Genomic DNA, 21,680 nt, shown 5'->3' on the forward strand with positions numbered 1-21,680 from the left:
CCAAGTGGGCCTAATGTAATCCCCAAGGTCCTTGGTAGAGAGAGGCAGGAGGACGGAGTCGGAAACACAATGACAGAAGCAGAGGTGAGAGAGGGGTTGAAAGAGGCCACAGCGCCGACCTGAAGATGGTGGAGGGGCCACAGCCAGCAATGCAGGTGCCTATAGAATCTGGAAAATGCAAGGACACAGGAATGCAGCCCCATGGACCCACTTTAGACTCCTGACCCCAGTATGTAAGATAACAAATGTGCTTTGGTGTAAGCTACTAGGTTGACAGCAATTTGTTACAGCAGCAAGAAGAAACTAATACACCACCTTCCAGGTGATGAGGAGGAAGATAAAAGTCTTCGACAAACATCACAGACTTCTGGACGAGAAAGCCATAGAACGATGCTTTGCTCCTGGCTCACGGGGGGTCAGAGGGTGACAATTCCAGATGACCAGGGGCCACTGCGTGAGAACTCCGTCCCCACATTCACCGCCCCAGGGACTTACTCACCCGTCTACGTGCCCATTCCTCGTGTACAAACTTGGCGATAGTAGGCTCACCTACCTTGAAGGCTTGCTGTGAAGACAAGATGGGTCAATATCTCTAACGTCCTCATTATAATAGTACCTGCCACCTACTATGTTCTCAACAAATGTTAACTATGAATATCCATTAGCTCAGCTGTCAGTTCCCAGCAACAAAATTCATACTGTTCCACCTCTGTAGCTCCCAAAGCTCCTGATACGTTGCCCCCACACATCCATCGTTCGAAGTATTTGTGGAACAAGAACCAACCCCCCAAGAAGAGAAGCAGCCTTGGATTACAGTGCCAGAGCCAGGTCTTTACCCAATGCCATGTCCCTCTCCCTGCTCTTTGAAGACTTCCAGTAAGAGGAAACCACTGGAGATGTTCCAATAAAGACCAGGCAACCACTCTTGGCCTGTTATCTCTGGGAAGCTCTAGCATTCATTCATCATTCATTTGTTAGTAGATTCCATAAATATTTACTGAGCCCCCACTGTGTTCCAGATTCTGCTTAGGACTGGGGAGAGCACCGTTAATAAAGTCATAGACTCTGCAGACCTTGCAATCAAGTCGAGGTTAAGATACACAGATATGAATATGGATATTGATATGTAGATATAGTGTTTATTGATCTATTATAGATCCAGCACCATGTGGCTTCCTTTAGATATAAGCTTACTTAATCATCTCCAAAGCTCCATCTTGGGATTCTATCATGTGCAGATTTGACAAGCAAAAATTCAGTTATATGTGCTTGCAATGACTGGGGTTGCTGTCTGTCCAGCAGAAGTTGTAAGAGAGAAGGGTAAAAGATGGGCATGTATCTCACCACCAACTCTGCTCCAGTCTAACTTATGGAGATACCCTGAGCGTTCCCTTTCAAACTGGACTTGACTGACAAGGCCCCAGGAGATTTGGCTGCCGCTCAAATGCAAGGAGACAATTTTTTTTTTTTTTAATATCAACTGTCTTTTGAACTTTTTGAACCCAGGTGTTCTCTCAGGGATTTTCAAGGATTACTTTGATTACCGTTAGTTCTGCCTCTGCCGTATACACTGACTTTCCCTATGGAAGGTTCCACACTGTGTCGTTATCATCCCTGTTTTACAGATAACAAATGGGGCTCAGGGAGGTTAAGTGATTTGTCCAAGGTCAAATAGAGATGGAGGCGGAGTCAGGATTTGAGTCGATTTTGACCTGAAATCTTAACCAAAGGGATTCACTACCTCTGCGTTCTCTTTCTTTATAGTGAGCCGGAGGGGCTCCCTTTTAATTTCCACTCTGGGGATTTAAATAGCACGAATCTTCTCTATCTCCCGAACGATGGCCCCTGAAGGCTTACAGAGAGCTGTCCTGTCTCCCCTTCTTCATCTCACCCCTAGGCCTTTTCTTCTCATCACGAGGCTACACGCTCACGTGTCCTCCAACCATCTCTCTGTGACTGACGTCAAGGGCCCTCTGCCCCCCCACCCCCGGACAGTGTTGCTCCCATGCCTAGAAAGACACAGAATTCTCGGTCAGGGTGGCTGAGGGAGAGCTAGCAGGTGTTGCTGATTTGTAACAGAAACCAGGGTACAAGACATGCCTCACTTTCCTCTGAAATCTACTATCAGAAAACCATCAGCAGGAGTGTGACCAGAAATGACAAATGTTCCACAAGGCTCCGTGGAGGAGCGAGAGGAAGTGGTGGGGAGTGTGGTGATTTGTGGGGCCCAGGCATTATGCACAGGGGTGTCCTCCAGGCAGCTCCAGGTGAGAGTCCCAGGAAGCAACCTGACCTTGTGATTTTCATAAGAAGCTGGAAACCCAGATTTCTATGTGAGTTTGACAATTTTTACAGGGTGGCAAAAAATTAAATAGATACACACACACACACACACACACACACACACACACACACACACACACACACACTACTGTTAAGATGCATCCTCTACTGGGTATGTGGTTTTTTACATAGAAATTAAAACTTAAAATTTATCCTTCCCAATCTTGCCAGATTAGGCCAAGCTTCCAGCCTTTTGAAATTATGTGTGTCCTCAGATTGTGTACTCCCAAAGTCATTCAATCCCAAGTCAAAGAAGCCAATCCGTTTACAATTTACATCTTCCTAAATTCATACTTATTCCCTTACCTAAATCACAGTCCCAATGCATAGAACTTCCAAGGCACAAAGATCTTTGGTGAACCTTGCAAGATTCTCCCTGGGGAGCACACAGTGTTTTCTGCAATCATGAAGGAGTAACTGAATGACACCTGTGCAGGCTAAGAGGGGGTCTCCCCGTGGGGGCTAACAAATGTCCCCCATGGTTGGAAATGCCCCTGGGAGGATGCCAAGGCCAGGGTGCAGCTCTGCAGGTGATGCTGTTTGTCTCAAAGTGGAGGTGACATTTACTACAAATACACTAAACCCATGGCAAATGCAACACAGCTAATTAATTAACACCCCTCCCTTGACTTGGGCCCCAGGATTTGCAATAGAGCCCGGGCTCCCCTAGAAAAGTCTGAGAAGCAGCTCTGAGCTTGATGGTCTGCTCACTCATTTGTTCTGAAGATCAGGTCATAATTTGCTCGAAGAAAGCTCCATCTTCGTGAGGCCACAAAAGTGACAGTTAAGTAAAAAACAAAAACAAAAAACCCCAAAACTATTGTCTTCCAAAGCAATGTATCTATCAGGCTGGGCGGAGGATATTTCTAGTTCACATCTCTGCAGGGGAAGCGAGCAAGTATAAGGCAGTACGGGAGGGCAAAGCTCTCCCGGGCAGCAGAGGGGGGCCCCCCGCTCTGGGGGGCTCCCCTAGGCTCTCGGGAGGGAGCACAGGTATAGGGGACTGCAGATGTAGTCCATTTGTTTGGGCCGCATCCCGCAGATGCCATCTCCATATGTCACCCCCCATGTCTCCCTCTGGAATGACATGGGGACAGTAAATAACGTGCATTGTCAAAGGCAATCAAGGACGATGCACCATCAGTATTTCTCCTTCTGTGGGGAGGAGCTTGTATGACTTGGCTCAGATCTTCCTAAACTCTGAATACAGCAGGCTTTAGATTTGTTTAATCAAAACTGCCCACAGAGTACAAGGCCCGCCAGGAGCCCCAGGGCAAGGCTGCCTATGCTTTGAAGCCAATCCCCCTTCTGTCTCCAGGGAGAATTAGTATTCCAAGCCCAGGAAGCAGGCTGTGCCAAATTTGGGTTTCCTAAGGATTAACTTTTTTTTTTAATTAGGCCTCACAGACACATCAATTCTTCTTTATCAAAACCATCTCTGGCTTAAGGCAGAGCCTCCTGTAGGTCACCACCAGAAGAATCGGCCCCTCCCAAATCTTTTCCACCACAAGGAGAACCCTAGAGGTTTTTCTGTCTACCATGAAGTTCTTCAGCCTGGGACCAAGTTTCATTTCCCTCTAAACAAGAACCTGCGGAATGTGAGGGAAGACAGAACCTACTGCCTTATTATTCTAGAATGAATGGATGGGCCCCAGGGGGCTCCCTTAGCAACTTGAGGGAGAAAGGACAGTTGGGAAGCTTCAAGTCCTTTCTCTGTGAGGTGTCTCCTGCAAAAGGAAATGGCCAACTAGTGTGCCAAGAAAAAACAGGCAGAAGCTCTAAATTAGGTGGTTCACACAGATCCCTGCAAAGAACATGAAATAATCCATGGGCTGATTCCTGGCTGAATTTGGAGTCATAAATCCAGCTAATTAAAAAGAAGAACCCAGAGGAAATGCCCCATGGCCAGATTACCCACCATGAGCTGAATTCCACTGGTACCCAAATTAAGTTAGGAGGCACATGGAGGGACTTTTATTTGAACAGTCATCTATTTTAATGTATATTAACAAAAAATTAACACATCAAGACCCTGGACTGTAATGTCTTTATAATGAGGCATAGGGGCATATGGGTTATTTTATTTTTTTTAATTTTTTTATTGTTATGTTATTCACCATATATTACATCATTAGTTTTTTTAATTTTTTAATTCTTTTATTATGTTAATCACCATACATTACATCATTCGTTCTTGATGTAGTGTTCCATGATTCATTCTTTGTGCATAACACCCAGTGCTCCACGCAGAATGTGCCCTCTTTAATACCCATCACCAGGCTAACCCATCCCCCCACCCCCCGCCCCTCTAGAAACCTCAGATTGTTTTTCAGAGTCCATCGTCTCTCATGGTTCGTCTCCCCCTCCGACTTACTCCCCTTCATTCTTCCCCTCCTGCTATCTTCTTCTTTTTTTTTTCTTAACATATATTGCATTAATTGTTTCACAGGTACAGATCTGTGATTCAACAGTATTGCACAATCCAGTGCTCACCATAGCACATACCCTCCCCAATGTCTCTCACCCAGCCACCCACTCCCGCCCACCCCCCACCACTCCAGCAACCCTCAGTTTGTTTCCTGAGATTAAGAATTCCTCATCTCAGTGAGGTCATATGATACATGTCGTTCTCTGATTGACTTATTTCACTCAGCATAACACCCTCCAGTTCCATCCATGTCGTTGCAAATGGCAAGATCTCATTCCTTTTGATGGCTGCATAATATTCCATTGTGTATATATACCACCTCTTCTTTATCCATTCATCAGTCGATGGACATCTTGCCTCTTTCCACAGTCTGGCTATTGTGGATATTGCTGCTATAAACATTGGGGTGCACGTACCCCTTCGGATCCCTACATTTTTATCTTTGTGGTAAATACCCAGTAGTGCAATTGCTGGATCCTATGGTAGCTCTATTTTCAACTGTTTGAGGAACCTCCATACTGTTTTCCAGAGGGGTTGCACCAGCTTGCATTCCCACCGACAGTGTAGGGGGGTTCCCCTTTCTCCGCATCCCCGCCAACATCTGTCGTTTCCTGACTTGTTAATTTTAGCCATTCTGACGGGTGTGAGGTGGTATCTCATGGAGGTTTTAATTTGGATTTCCCTGATGCCGAGCGATGTGGAGCACTTTTTCATGTGTCTGTTGGCCATTTGGATGTCTTCTTTGGAAAAATGTCTGTTCATGTCTTCTGCCCATTTCTTGATTGGATTATTTGTTCTTTGGGTGTTGACTTTGATAAGTTCTTTATAGATTTTGGATACTAGCCCTTTATCGGATATGTCATTTGCAAATATTTTCTCCCATTCTGTCGGTTGTCTTTTGGTTTTGTGGACTGTTTCTTTTGCTGTGCAAAAGATTTTATCTTGATGAAATCCCAATAGTTCATTTTTGCCCTAGCTTCCCTTGCCTTTGGCGATGTTTCTAGGAAGAAGTTGCTGCGGCTGAGGTCAAAGAGGTTGCTACCTGTGTTCTCCTTTAGGATTTGGATGGACTCCTGTCTCACGTTTAGGTCTTTCAAACATTTGGAGTCTATTTTTGTGTGTGGTGTAAGGAAATGGTCCAGTTTCATTCTTCTGCATGTGGCTGTCCAATTTTCCTTACACCATTTGTTGAAGAGACTGTCTTTTTGCCATTGGACATTCTTTCCTGCTTTGTCAAAGATGAGTTGACCATAGAGTTGAGGGTCCATTTCTGGGCTCTCTATTCTGTTCCATTGATAGATGTGTCTGTTTTTGTGCCAGTACCATACTGTCTTGATGACAGCTTTGTAATAGAGCTGGAAGTCCGGAATTGTGATGCCGCCAGCTTTGCTTTTCTTTTTCAATATTCCTCTGGATATTCGGGGTCTCTTCTGGTTCCATACAAATTTTAGGATTATTTGTTCCATTTCTTTGAAAAAAGTGGATGGTATTTTGATGGGGATTGCATTGAATGTGTACATTGCTCTAGGTAGCATTGACATCTTCACAATGTTTGTTCTTCCAATCCATGAGCATGGAACGTTTTTCCATTTCTTTGTGTCTCCTTCAATTTCTTTCATGAGTATTTTATAGTTTTCTGAGTACAGATCCTTTGCCTCTTTGGTTAGATTTATTCCTAGGTATCTTATGGTTTTGGGTGCAATTGTAAATGGGATCGACTCCTTGATTTGTCTGTCTTCTGTCTTGTTGTTGGTGTATAGGAATGCCACTGATTTCTGTGCATTGATTTTATATCCTGCCACGTTACTGAATTCCTGTATGAGTTCTAGCAGTTTTGGGGTGGAGTCTTTTGGGTTTTCCACATACAGTATCATATCCTCTGCAAAGAGTGAGAGTTTGACTTCTTCTTTGCTGATTTGGATGTCTTGGATTTCTTTTTGTTGTCTGATTGCTGTGGCTAGGACTTCTAATACTATGTTGAATAGCAGTGGTGAGAGTGGACATCCCTGCCGCGTTCCTGACCTTAGGGGAAAACCTCTCAGCTTTTCCCCATTGAGAATGATATTCGCTGTAGGTTTTTCATAGATGGCTTTTATGATATTGAGGTATGTACCCTCTATCCCTATACTCTGAAGAGTTTTGATCAAGAAAGGATGCTGTACTTTGTCAGATGCTTTTTCTGCATCTATTGAGAAGATCATATGGTTCTTGTTCTTTCTTTTGTTAATGTATTGCATTACATCGATTGATTTGCAGATGTTGAACCAACCTTGCAGCCCAGGGATAAATCCCACTTGGTCGTGGTGAATAATCCTTTTAATGTACTGTTGGATCCTATTGGCTAGCATTTTAGTGAGAAGTTTTGCATCCATGTTCATCAAGGATATTGGTCTGTAGTTCTCCTTTTTGATGGGGTCTTTGTCTGGTTTTGGGATCAAGGTCATGCTGGCCTCATAAAATGAGTTTGGAAGTTTTCCTTCCATTTCTATTTTTTGGAACAGTTTCAGGAGAATAGGTATTAATTCTTCTTGAAATGTCTGATAGAATTCCCCTGGGAAGCCATCTGGCCCCGGGCTTTTGTTTGTTGGGAGATTTTTGATGACTGCTTCAATTTCCTTAGTGGTTATAGGTCTGTTCAGGTTTTCTGTTTCTTCCTGGTTCAATTTTGGTAGTTGATACATCTCTAAGAATGCACCCATTTCTTCCAGGTTATCTAATTTGCTGGCATAGAGTTGCTCATATTATGTTCTTATAATTGTATTTCTTTGGTGTTGGTTTTGATCTCTCCTCTTTCATTCATGATTTTGTTGATGTGGGTCCTTTTTCTTTTCTTTTTGATAAGTCTGGCCAGGGGTTTATCAATCTTGTTAATTCTTTCAAAGAACCAGCTCCTAGTTTTGTTGATATGTTCTACTGTTCTTTTGGTTTCTATTTCATTGATTTCTGCTCTGATCTTTATGATTTCTCTTCTCCTGCTGGGTTTAGGCTTTATTTGCTGTTCTTTCTCTAGCTCCTTTAGGTGTAGGGTTAGGTTGTGTATTTGAGACCTTTCTTGTTTCTTGAAAAAGGCTTGTATTGCTATACACTTTCCTCTTAGGACTGCCTTTGCTGTATCCCAAAGATTTTGAACAGTTGTGTTTTCATTTTCATTGGTTTCCAGGAATTTTTTTAATTCTTCTTTAATTCCCTGGTTGACCCATTCATTCTTCAGTAGGATGCCCTTTAGCCTCCATGTATTTGAGTTCTTTCCGACTTTCCTCTTGTGATTGAGTTCTAGTCATAGCATTGTGGTCTGAAAATATGCAGGGAATAATCCCAATCTTTTGGTATTGGTTGAGACCTGATTTGTGACCTAGGATGTGATCATTTCTGGAGAATGTTCCATGGGCACTAGAGAAGAATATGTATTCCGTTGCTTTGGGATGGAATGTTGTGAATATGTCTGTGAAGTCCATTTGGTCCAGTGTGTCATTTAAAGTCTTTATTTCCTTGTTGATCTTTTGCTTAGATGATCTGTCCATTTCAGTCAGGGGGGTGTTAAAGTCCCCCACTATTACTGTATTGTTGTCAATGTGTTTCTTTGCTTTTGTTATTAATTTCCTTATATAATTGGCTGCTCCCACGTTAGGGGCATAGATATTTACAATTGTTAGATCTTCTTGTTGGATAGACCCTTTAAGTAAGATATAGTGTCCTTCTTCATCTCTTATTACAGTCTTAGTTTTGAAATCTAATTTGTCTGATCTAAGGATTGCCACCCCAGCTTTCTTTTGGTGTCCATTAGCATGGTAAATGGTTTTCCACCCCCTCACTTTCAATCTGGGCGTGTCTTTGGGTCTAAAATGAGTCTCTTGCAGACAGCATATTGATGGGTCTTGTTTTTTAATCCAATCTGATAGCCTGTGTCTTTTGATTGGGGCATTTAGCCCATTTACATTCAGGGTAACTATTGAAAGATATGAATTTAGTGCCATTGTATTGCCTGTAAGGTGACTGTGACTGTATATTGTCTGTGTTCCTTTCTGATCTATGCTGCTTTTAGGCTCTCTCTTTGCTTAGAGGACCCCTTTCAATATTTCTTGTAGGGCTGGTTTTGTGTTTGCAAATTCCTTTAGTTTTTGTTTGTCCTGGAAGCTTTTTACCTCTCCTTCTATTTTCAATGACAGCCTAGCTGGATATAGTATTCTTGCCTGCATATTTTTCTCGTTTAGTGCTCTGAAGATATCATGCCAGTCCTTTCTGGCCTGCCAGGTCTCTGTGGATAGGTCTGTTGCCGATCTAATGTTTCTACCATTGTAGGTTACATATCTCTTCTCCCGAGCTGCTTTCAGGATTTTCTCTTTGTCTCTGAGACTCGTAAGTTTTATTATTAGATGTCGGGGTGTTGACCTATTTTTATTGATTTTGAGAGGGGTTCTCTGTGCCTCCTGGATTTTGATGGCTGTTTCCTTCCCCACATTAGGGAAGTTCTCCGCTATTATTTGCTCCAATATATCTTCTGCCCCTCTCTCTCTTTCTTCTTCTTCTGGGATCCCAATTATTCTAATGTTGCTTCATCTTATCGTATCGCTTATCTCTCGAATTCTGCCCTCGTGAATCTGTAGTTGTTTCTCTCTCTTTTTCTCAGCCTCTTTATTTTCCATCATTTGGTCTTCTATATTGCTGATTTTCTCTTCTGCCTCATTTATCCTAGCAGTTAGTGCCCCCATTTTTTATTGCACCTCATCAATAGCCTTTTTGATTTCGAGTTGGTTAGATTTTAGTTCTTTTATTTCTCCAGAAAGGGTTTCTCTAATAACTTCCATGCTTTTTTCAAGCCCAGCTAGTATCTTTAAAGTCATGATTCTGAACTCTAGGTCCGACATTGTACTAATGTCCGTATTGAGTAGGTCCCTGGCAGACGGTACTACCTCTTGTTCTTTTTGCTGAGGTGATTTTTTTCGTCTTGTCATTTTGTCCAGAGGAGAACAGATGAATGAGAGAACAGAATGCTAACACGTTAACAATGTCCCCAGCAAATATACTCTATACAAATCAGAAAAGACCTAAAACCAGGGGAAAAGAAAGGGAAAGAAAGAAAAAAGAAAGAGAGAAAAAAAAGAAAAAGATAAAAATAAACAAAAACAACAAAACAAAAAAAAAAACAGAATATGATCAAATATGATCAGGCTAGTGCATAGATCAGTGCCACGCACTAGATTTTGGCCATATTTTGGTCTGTTAGAAGAAAGTGCCTCCTAAAATTTTAAAGGAAGAAAGAATTATATATGTACAAAATAAGGGTTGATACAATGAAGGGATGGAAGATGACTGTAAAGATGAAAATTATAAAAGGTTTTATAAACAGAATTGATAAAGTAAGAAGTTGTTTGAAAGAAGAAAGAAGAAGATTTAAAAAAAAAAAAAGGGAGACTGTGATCAGGCAGGAGACTAGAACAAAGCCATACACTAGTTACTTAGGGTATATTTTGATCTGTTAGAAGAAACTGTATCTCAAAATTTTAGAGAGAGAAGAACTTATATATATATATATATATATATAAAAGTAACACCCCTTGTTACTTTTTACTAATTTATATATATATATATATATATATATATGCCAAAAATAAGGGTAACTACTATGAAGGGATAAAATATGACTCTAAAAATGAAAAATAAAAATGTTTTTTTAAAAAAGGGATTGATAAGATGTTGGTTGAAAAAGCGAAAAAGAAAGATTAAAAAAACACACAAAAAACAGTTAAAAAAATTAACTTTGAAAAACTAATGAATCATGGTAAAAAAGGCATGAATTCTATGTGCAGTATTACCCTAGCGCTGGAGTTCTCCCGTTCTCCTTGATCGGTAAACTTGGTCTTGGCTTGCTGGCTGTTCGTGCTGATCTTGTGGGGGAGGGGCCTGTTGCTGTGGTTTCCAAATGTCTTTGCCGGAGGCGGAATTGCCCCGCCCTTGTCGGTCCGGGCTAAGCAAGCTGCTCGGGTTTGCTCTCAGGAGCTTTTGTTCCCTGCAAGCTCTCGGTACAGCTTTGGAGGACCAGGGTGAAAATGGCGACCTCCCAATCTCCACCCGGAGGAGCTGAGAACTCGGGGCCCCGCTCCTCAGTGCGCCCCCAGAGAAAAGCAGTCACTCCCATGTCCCCGGTCTCCGGCCGCACTCCGTGCTCACCCGGCCTGTGACCGAGCGTTTCTGTCTCTGGCACCCGACCCCGTGTGGAGTCTCCAAACCCAGCAGATCCCTGCGGTGCGCTCCCGCGCCGCTCCTCCCGGGGGAGGAAGGGGAGTCTCCCCGGATCTGCCGCTTGTTGGGTCCCTGCTGGAGGAGCAGTGGCCCGACTGGGCCGCGGATCACAGTTTATGGCCACCCCGAGCTGAGAGCCCGCGCCTCGGCTCCGTCTCTGCAGCCGGCTTCCCCGCTCCGATCCCTGGGAGCTCTGCCGCACTCAGGCTCCCCCGGTCTTTCTGTGATCCCGAGGGTCCTGAGACCCCACTGTCCCGCGAGGGTTCCACCCCCCGCTTAGCCACTGCAGCGACGTCCCTCCGCCGAGCCAACTTCTAAAAGGTCCGATTTTGTGCTCCGCGGCTCTAGCACTTGCCAGAAGCGGCCGACGGAGGCCCCCTCCCCCGCCGTCTATCCTCCCGAATATTGCTTCGGATTCACTTCTCCGCACGTCCTACCTTCCAGTAAGTGGTCGCTTCTCTGTTCAGTGAGTTGTTGCTACTCTCCTCTTCGATCTCCTGTTGAGTTCGTAGGTGTTCAGAATCGTTTGATCCCTATTCAGCTGAATTCCTGAGACCAGACGAAATCCAGGTCTCCTACTCCTCCGCCATCTTGCTCCACCCCCCATATGGGTTATTTTAAATAAAAGACTTAAGAGACAACCTGTGCAAGGACACTCAGCCCCTCCCCTCTGCACCCCAAAATTTCCCATGTGAAAGATGCCCTCCCAGTGCCCGGAAGTAAAGAAACATCCTCATCACTGAGCTTGGAAATTTAGAGAGAGTGGTAAGAAAGACAAGAAAGCTGTGTAAACACCCCTTGTTACTTTTTACTAATTTACTACCCCAGCCCACATTCTTTCTAGCATTCCTTACTAGGTGTGTGCCTTAGCTGAGTCAGAGTGCCTGTCTGATAGAATTCCTTACTGAATTCTTCCCCCAAAGTGAAGTTCTCTTTGTCCTGTCAGGTCCTCCCAGATTCATTCTTCTCTGTCTAAAAAGTACAAAAACTGCCTGCCATGGTCATTTCTTTAGGTCTCAATTTCATGACTGGGCCTCTGTGCACACTTCATAAAACTTTGGGATTTTTCTCCTGTTAATCTGTCTCGTGTCAATTTAATTCTTAGTCCAGCTGGAAGAACATGAAGGGTTGAAGAAGAATTTTTCCTTCCCTTCAGAAGCTAAATTAGTATTAAGTTAAAAAAAGTGACGCATTTAAAGAAAATCTGTTGAGTAAATAATATTATTTACAAAGGAAGTTGGCAAACATTGAGATGACATGTGGATTGCTAAAACTAGGGAAATATTGTCCTATGATCAAAAGAAGGGGAAGAAAATTATTTCTGCTTAAGACACCAGGGTTCCCCACTCCGGGGAGGGAAACAGGTCTCCTCTGGAGGGGTCAGTCCCCCACTCCTCAGTGTGGTCACCCTGGCTCCAGCCCCACGAGACCCTGGGACAGAGGGACGGCCCCCCAGAGGACCGGACCCCTGGCAGGATCGGCGGTAAGGCCCCTTGTACCTTCACGACGTCTTCATCCGCAGACCTGCACTCCACAGCCTCCAACACGTCCACCACGGAGCCATCCTCCTGAATGCCCACGACCTTGACGGGAACCGCGACAGGCTTCCCCGTGAGGACGGCCGTGTTCAGCACCTCCGTATCCTGCACAGGAGAACAGAGGGCGCAGGTCACACACAAGGAAGCCTGCCAGTAGGTAGGGGTCACCGGACTGACTAGTTATACTTTAGCTCACGTCCTGCCACTAAAACTCCATTGGTGTGGACCAACTCCCCAGGCCTCGCAACACAGAAATTCTGGAGTCAGAAGCATTCCATCCCAGACTGAGCTCAGGAAACCTGACCGCTAGACCTCCTTCTCCACCCCCAGGGGCAGGGGCAGGGCAGGGTCACATCCCCCCAGGGCCCCTCCCGTCACCCCCCACACCCCAGCTTGCAGAGGGGCTCACACACTGCACGGGGTGCCTTCCAACATTCACCAGATCTCCACTCAAGGTCACTTGGTAAGTGACTGCCTATGCTCAGAGCTTATTAACGCAACGAACATGGCCCTCAGTGTCATTTCAAATGAAGAAGACAAATAAGAGGGCGCCTGGGTGGCTCTGTCAGTTAAGTGGCCAACTCTGGATTTCAGCTCAGGTCATGATCTCAAGGTCGTGGGATCGGGCCCTGCGTGGGCTCTGCACTCAGCATGGAGTCTGCTTGCCCCCCTCCCCCTGCTCACTCACTCTCTCTAATAAAATCTTGAAAATAAAAGAAGAAGACAACAGCACAAATAACAGAAGAGCACTGGTCCCAGAATATCAAGCTCTGTACTCCTGAGCCCACCGCCGGTACCCTTCCTCTTCCCCGAGCCTCCAAGGGCCCCCAGGCCCCCTCCAAGCCCACGGATCTGTGAGCTCTGGCTTCATGTTCTTTTCTCACTTCCTCTGCCGATTCCCGGGGTCCTGTAGGGTCCACCCTCATGACTTATGTCCTGCCTGTCACATTCTTGCCATCTCCATGACCACCCCCCCCAGACTGTCCTCACTGGGACAGCCCCCACGGCCCCAACCCACCTCCTGTGTCCACTCTCCCCACGACAGCTGAAGAGAATCTTTTACATCTCAACAGAATGCAGATCATCTCTGCCCTAGACCGAAACTCTTTGAAAGTGTCTTCCTCTTTGTTCTTAAGAGAGAGCGCACACTCCCCGCCAGCGGTGATCTGACTCTGGCCCACCCTCTGGCCTCTGGCCCTTCCCACGGCCCCTCCCCATGGGGAGCCTCACGGGCTTCTCCTACTTCTCTCCCACTGCAGTGCGCGTTCAGCGTGCCTCCTGCTCTTCCCCATGCAGAGCCCCCCACCACACCCGCCTCTGCTCCTGCCACCCTCCCATCCCAGCCTCCGGGCCCACTTCTTCAGAGGAACGGGACTTTCCCGCCCTCCACAGTGTGAATGAGCACCACCAAGTTTGCCCTGCATGGGAATAGCCACCAATGCTCCCCGTATGTTTATCTTGTGTTTATGTTTCCATCTCTAACTATTCATCAGACTGTAAACTCCCCAAGGGTCTCAGCCACCTCTGTTCTGACCTGCCTTGCATCCACAGAACAAGGGACGGTATCTGGTGTGTGAGAAGCAGTGCAGAAGAGAGGTCACAGGCACGGATTCTGGACCTGGACTGCCTGGGTTTGAAACTGGCTCAGCCTCTGTTTCAGTGGATCTGCATTCATGGAAAACGAGACTTAAGTGAAATAACCCAACATGGGTTTAATGACGCCTCTCACATAACCAGAGTCTGGAGGATCATGGCTGCTGCCTCTGGTCCAGTGACTCTACGAGGCCAGGGCTACTTCTCTGCAGTTCTCTTGGCCACTCCCTCAGGGAAACAAGATGGCATCCATCACACCAGCCATATGTCCACTGTCTCACCAGGGAGAAGGTGGGATGGGGAGGCAGTGCACCTGCTGCACCTGCCCCTTTCATCAGGAAGTCCAAAGCTTGTCCTATATGGCCAGCCCACCTGCAGAAGAGGCTGGGAAAGTGGGCATCTCTAGTGGAGCTGGAGGGGGTGGCAGTGTGTAAATGGCTTTTTATAGTCCATTACCAGGTCCGCCACAAGTTACTTACCTCTCCCTGTGCCTGAGTTCCCTGATCTGGAATATGGGGATAATAAAAATGTACCGTGTGATGACCTCATGAAGGTTTAATGAAACTATCTGTGTACAAAGCTTAGAACAGAATTGGCATAAAATGAGCCACAAGAGCTCAATAAATATAGGTACTGCCGTAGATGCTATGAAAGATTGGCTCCATGAATGAATTAAAGAACCACTGGGTAGGTTCACAAAGGGACTCTGCTGAAGATGCTCATACTTGTCTGAAGAGAAAGAGCCAACCAGAGAGGCCGGTGGGGAACTGGGCAATGTGACTCAGCACTGAGATCCTCCAAACACTCAACAGTCGGCTCCACCAGAATCAACCCAATGGATTATTATTTCAAGTGCTCCTTTCACTCTTGGAGCCCCTCGCCTCAGCTCAAGCACTAAGTGGGTCCCACATTCAATTTTCTAAATCAGCCCCTCATTGTCCACCTTAAGCCTGAAGATGGGTAAGAGATGGAGTCAGTGAGTGATAATGATGATGATGATAGACAGTGTTCTAAGTACTTTACATGTAATTAATTGCTCATTCAGTTTACTCAACAACCCTCCCAATATAAATCCTAGTATTATAAGAATAGATTTATTATTCATTGATAGTAAACCTGAAAAATAATAGCTACTTGTCAATAAAAAACATCAACTTTGTAATGAACAGTTGTAAACAATGCCAACCCAGTCTAAGAAAGATGAAAAAATAAGTTGGAATTTTTTACATATGTCCTCTCCCCCGTATGGACGCTCAAGGAGTTAAGTCCAAAAGCATATAACTCTAGTCCATGTTCCTGAGTATCCCATTCCAGGGACGTGAACTATATGTACCTTTATATTTAAGAGGTACAGCAAGGACAGGAAGCAGGAAGCGCTGCAGAAGTTGAAATGAGGACTCACCAAAGGTGGGACAGTGGTGTGGGTGTGGGTGTGATTACAATGTATACAAAGAACAGAGACTATATCATGATTCCAGAGCAAATGGCTAAATTCTACTCATAATGCAATGAAAAAATCTATATGGGTGTTTGCTGTATGTAATAGGCAGGCATTAATTCTGCCTGATGAGCATTCATGGATGCTGAACGTCCATCCAACCTTCTGTTTGTAATGACATTTTATTTTCCTTTGGGTATCATCCTACTCTGCTACCAATGAATGTGGCTTAGATGGTGCTGATCTCAGACCACAAAGTCAGGCTTCACAGATGAGCCCACAAACCAAATATGGCCCATTGAGGTATGCCAGTGTCATGTCCTCAAAGACTGATTCAAGTGAAATGCAAACAAAGGAAATCAAAGACAAGAGCAGGATAAGACAGATTCTTGGGAAAGATTTCTGAGTTTCTGAATCCAGCTATATCTGTGTCTGCTATCTTTAGAAATTTCGATATATAAAATAAACTGTTTTACTTAAGCCAATTTTAATTGTAAGCCAACTTAAACTGAAAGTCTTGACAAATACACGTGAGAATAGGCAACATGCTAGGCTCTAAAATGAACACTAATCTCTACCCTGTAAAAGCTCACAGCCTTCAAGGAAGGCATCACAATAATTTTGCCTAACTGAGTTTCAAGGGAGGTGACTTTATTTCTCATAACAACCAATCACAACTGAACCAAGCTTATGATTTTATCTCAAATGCCTTTGCAGCTATATTTCTTCCTTTAGTTTTTGCCTATGTGACTGAGATTTTTGCAACCATGTTTTCCAGTGTCCATTAATGCCCTCCCCCAAATCCCAAAGGCAATCCTACCTGCCTCTGACACAATGAGAAAGCAATTTATCTTGTTATATATTACATTTAAATCATTCCCTGGTGCCACAGATAGCTAAAAATTCACCATCTATCAAAATACAGGTCTTTTATTCTGCTCCTATTTGTGAAAGCTCTAGCTTTTATGTCTTGAAAGCATATTTATATTCCTTTATGAAGAAGAGTTTCCATTAATGTTGCACACTACAGCAGCATCAGTGAAAATGGCAGAGTAAGGACATCCGAAAATTCTCTCCATAAAAGCAATGAGAAAACTGAAAAAAAAAAAACTCAAAATCAACTTTTTTAGAACTCTGGAAATAGGGGCACCTGGGTGGCTCAGTCATTAAGCTTCTGCCTTCAGCTCAGGTCATAATCCCAGGGTCCTGGGATCGAGCCCCACATCGGGATCCCTGCTCAGCGGGAAGCCTGCTTCTCCCTCTCCCACTCCCGCTGCTTGTGTTCCCTCTCTTGCTGTGTCTCTCTCTGTCAAATAAATAAATAAAATCTTTTTAAAAAAGAATTCTGGAAATAAAAGAAAGTCTTATGCAACCAGGAGAGCATTTATTCAAGAAAAATAGCTGAATCTTGGTTTTAAAAAAAAGAGAACTTTGTGGCATTTTAACTTGATTTATTCCCATCCCCTACTTCTCAGCCCCACAGTAGCTTTAAAAAATTACAGCCCACGTTCACAGTCAAAACCACTGGATTTGCAGTACAAAAGCCACTGGAGAGAGCAGATCAGGGCTGGAGACCTTTCAGACCCTAATTCCCAAAGAACTGCCATTATTTGACTTGTCTGATAGCCCCCTGGAAGATTCCCACTTGCAAGGCTGTCAGTATTTGACTGGACTCTGAGTTCACCCAGTGTGAAAAACTTTTACCCTAGAGGTATTTGTTAAAAGCAATTGTAGGCAACTGTTTAACTTCATAGCTGTCTGTGGGTGGTGAATAAAGTTTGGTGCAAAAAAAAAGACCAACCCAAAAGCTTAAAAGGAAAAGATGATGAATGAGATGTGCAGAGGTGCTTTGAAAAGCTAATACCTGGGGAATCTATAAGACCATGCTTAATTTAGAGCTGTGTGCATGCTCAGGACTGTGTTCATACTCAAAAAAGCCCTGAGAAGGCTCTAAGTTCTCACCTCTTGTTGACTTTGAGGTTCTATGAAAGCAGGAAGTGAAAGCTAATGTAGAGCTGTCAAATGCCTGGCTAGTATTGAGTGTATGTCCCAACACACACAATAAGGCTCTTGGTAAAGACTGGGACACTTACTGATTCCAAGTGTCTAGGAAAATCTCTGTCCAATAATTGACTGACTACCACATGGGCCAAAGACTTCAGCAACCGTACACAACAAAGAATAGAGACTTAACAGAATTGTTCATAAAAGTCACTAAACAAACTACTACAACAAACAACAATAAATATAAACCCAGGGAAAAAGAGATAACCTAATTTCAGAGTTGCTACCTTATATTATTTAAAATTTCCTCTTCTCAACAAGAACAACAACAAAATTAGGAGACATGCCAACAAACAAAAAAGTATGGCCCACTCACAGAACAAAAAGCAATCAAGAAGAACTGTCCTTGAGGAAGCCCAGATGTTGGACTTACTAGACAAAGATGCAAATATCTTAAACCAGCTATTTCCCCAAATACATTCAAAGAACTAAAAAACAAAACAAAACAAAACCAAAAAAAACCATGTCTAAAGAACCAAAGGAAAGTTTGAAAAATATCTCACCAATGAGTGAATGTCAATATAAATTATGAATAATTATGAACAAAAGAACCAAATGGAAATCCTGGAGTTGAAAAGTACAATAATGCAAGTGGAAAATTCACTAGTGTGTTCTCCTATAGGAATGGAGTAAAAGTAAAATAGAAAAGAGGACAAAATGTGGAAAATCCACAAACATGAGAAAGTTAAACAGCCTCCATTAAACAGTAAGTGGTTTCAAAGCAGAAATCACAAGGGAAATTGGAAAAATGCTTTGAGATGAGTGAAAACAAAAACACAACATACCAAAACTTATCAGATGCAGAGAAAGTAGTACTTAGAGATAAATTTATGGTTGTAAATGCCTATATTATAAAAAAGAAAAAAAAACTCAAACCAATAACCTAGGGCTTCCACCTTAAAGAATTAGAAAAAGAAGAGCAAATTAAACCCAAAAGCAGCAGAAAGAAGAAAGGAATAAAGAATAGAGTGGATGAAGACGTCACAGGAATAAAAGGCACAGCATAAGGAATACAGTTCCATGATGCTGTAAGAGCAACAGACCATGACAGAAGGTAGCTCTACTTGTGGCAAACATACCATAATGCATAAACTTGTAAAACAAAAACAAAACCCCAAAGGGCATGCACATTTTTCATTTTAATAAGTACTGCCAGATTGTTTTTCAATCTTTCCACATCTATCAGTGATACATGAGACTGTGGCTCCATATCCTTGCCACCATTTTATGGAATCAATCTGTTTAATTTTTGTCAGTATTGAAAGGTAAAAAAAATGGCATTTTGTTGCCACTTTAATATTTCTCTGAACTCAAAAGGAAGTTGAACATTTGTCTCATACTTTTATTGTCTATTTGCCTCTGCTTTCCTGTGAATTGTTTGGTTATGTTATTTTTCTAATTATTCTTTCATTTTTCTATTTGCCTGTTTTTATTTTTTAAATGAATTTCTTAGAGTTCTTTGTGTATGAGAGCCACTAAAATTGTTTCTTGGAAAAATTCTTTCTCAGTGTATTGTTGGTTTATGATAGCATCTGTGACAGAATTCTACAAATGAAGACTAGAGTGGAAAAGAATAATAGAAGGAAGATAAAACAATATAGGAAACCAATGAAATTAAAGCAAAAGTAAGTTATTGTGTACAATAGCATCAACAATAATAAATTACTTAAAATAAATTTAACCAAAGTGTAAGAATGTACACTGAACACTACAAAATATCATTGAAAGGAACTAAACAATACCTAAATAAATGCAAAACATCTCAGGTTCATAGATTGAAATACTTAATAATGTTAAGATGACAATACTCCTCAAGGTGATTTATGTAGTTGATGCAATCACCACGAAATTTCCAGCTGCTTTTTTACAGAAATTGACAAATTAATTTCAAAATCCATATGGAAGTGAAGGGACTCCAATACTCAAAATGATCTTTAAAAAGAAAAAAGATGGAGGACTCACCCTTTTCTGAATATAACTGAATTTCCAGAAACAAAGCTTCACATTTTCCATTTTCAGCCAATTGATTTTTGACAAGGGTGCCAAGACAATTCAAAGGTTTCAAAGAACGGTCTTTTCAACAAAAGATGCTGGAATAACTGAATATCCACATGGGAAAAAAAAAAAAGCTGGACCCCTACCTCACACCATGTATAAAAATTAACTAAAAATGGATCAAAAACACAAATGTAAGAGCTATAAAACTCGGGGCGCCTGGGTGGCTCAGTCATTAAGCGTCTGCCTTCGGCTCAGGTCATGATCCCAGGGTCCTGGGATCCAGCCCCGCATCGGGCTCCCTGCTCCGCGGGAAGCCTGCTTCTCCCTCTCCCACTCCCCCTGCTTGTGTTCCCGCTCTCGCTGTGTCTCTCTCTGTCAAATAAATAAATAATAAAATCTTTAAAAAGAAGAGCTATAAAACTCTTAGAATAAGACATAGGTGTAAATCTTCATGACTCTGCACTGCATTGCCTTACTCTGGACCAGAGTGACAGAGTAGGCACTGTTGCTGGGGCAGAGAAAGAGAGGGCAAGAGGTCTTGTGTTCTTAGAGCTTCTGACTGGACCTGAGCTCATCATTCCACACAAGTTTCATTGCCCATACCTACATTCAAGGAGACAGTGAAATCCAGCCAAAGTGTCCAAAAAGAGAACTGGTGGGCATGTCTTATTTATCTGTCATCCCTTTTTTTCTTTTTTTAAAAGATTTTATTTATTTATTTATTTATTTATTTATTTGAGAGAGAGAGAGAATGCACGCTCACAAGTGGGCGGAGGGGCAGAGGGGCAGAGAGAGAGAATCTCCAGCAGACTCCATGCTGAGTGCAGAGCCCATTGCAGGGCTCAATCTCATGACCCTGAGATCATGACCTGAGCCAAAACCAAGAGCCGGATGCTTGACTGACTGAGCCACCCAGGTGCTCCTGTCTGTCATCCTTTTAAATCCTTTGAAAAAATTCTCATTTTACAGGTGAGAGAACTGAAGCACACCACACAATTGTTAACCAACGTATGGATCCAATTCATTGACCTGCTGCATAATATTTGACACCACGTGCACATGCTCGTCACTCCTCACCCTCTCCTTACCCTCCAAGTCCCTCACAACCACCCATCTGCATTTGCTTCCTCTATGCATTTGCTTCCTCTGCACATTTCATATAAATGGAATCATATTATACATGCCCTTTTGTGTCTGGCTTAATTTACAAAGGGTGAAGTTTTCAAGGCTATCTGTAGCCTGCATCAGCACTTCATTCCTTTTTATGGCTGAGTAATATTCCATTGTATGCATAGACCCACATTTTATTTACCCATTCGTTAGATGTTGTTTCATCTAACGAAACAACATTGGGTTGTTTCTCTGTCAACCTGGGTCCAGAGAAAGGATAATGCAGTGCAAAGCCCCCAGCTGATGTGTGTCGGACCTGCAGTGTGAGCAAGAATAAACCATCGTTGTTCTAAGCTATGAAAATCTAGGAGTTGCATATAACTTTCAGCACTCTATTTTGACTATATGCTCTTGGGCCAAAGATAAAAATATGTGTAAACACATACTGAATTCTAGTTAGGTGCGTTTTCCACAACAGTATGGGTTAGCAATTCCAAAACTACTTTAGGGCATTCCAGGACTGAGCAAATAAGATATGTTGGTAATAATGAGAGTCAGGTATCTCACTGCTAGAGAAGTGAATTTAAAATGGAAAAAAGAGGGGCAACTGGGTGGCGCAGTCAGTTAGGCATCTGACTCTTGGTTTCAGCTCAGGTCGTGATCTCAGGGTTGTGGGATGGAGCCCCGTGTCGAGCCCCAGGTCGGGCTCCACCCTCAGTGCAGAGTCTGCTTGGGATTCTCTCTCTCTCTCCCTCTGCCCCTCCCACTCATGTTTTCTCTCTTTCTCTCTCTAAAATAAATAAATTTTTTAATGGAAAAAAGAAAGAGTAAGAGTGAGCTCTGGTCATGAACTGGAAGTAGGGATATAGCCATGAACTCATGGGGGACGACGTGTGTGGGCGTGTGTGCGTGTTTGTGGGTGTGCAAA

General features: G+C 43.2%; 1 protein-coding gene across 3 annotated transcripts in view; it reads right to left on the minus strand.

Annotated features, from left to right (window-relative positions):
• LOC113913069 (transmembrane protein 132B) overlaps positions 1-21,680 on the minus strand; it is a 384,783-nt gene that overhangs the window by 39,906 nt on the left and 323,197 nt on the right. For all 3 annotated transcript variants that reach the window (XM_035724011.1, XM_035724012.1, XM_035724013.1), the window contains one exon: positions 12,511-12,654. In XM_035724011.1, the coding sequence (XP_035579904.1) occupies positions 12,511-12,654 (144 nt within the window). The remainder of the gene's footprint in view (positions 1-12,510; positions 12,655-21,680) is intronic.

This window comes from Zalophus californianus, chromosome 14, assembly GCF_009762305.2.
Source record: "Zalophus californianus isolate mZalCal1 chromosome 14, mZalCal1.pri.v2, whole genome shotgun sequence".
Taxonomy (NCBI): domain Eukaryota; kingdom Metazoa; phylum Chordata; class Mammalia; order Carnivora; family Otariidae; genus Zalophus; species Zalophus californianus.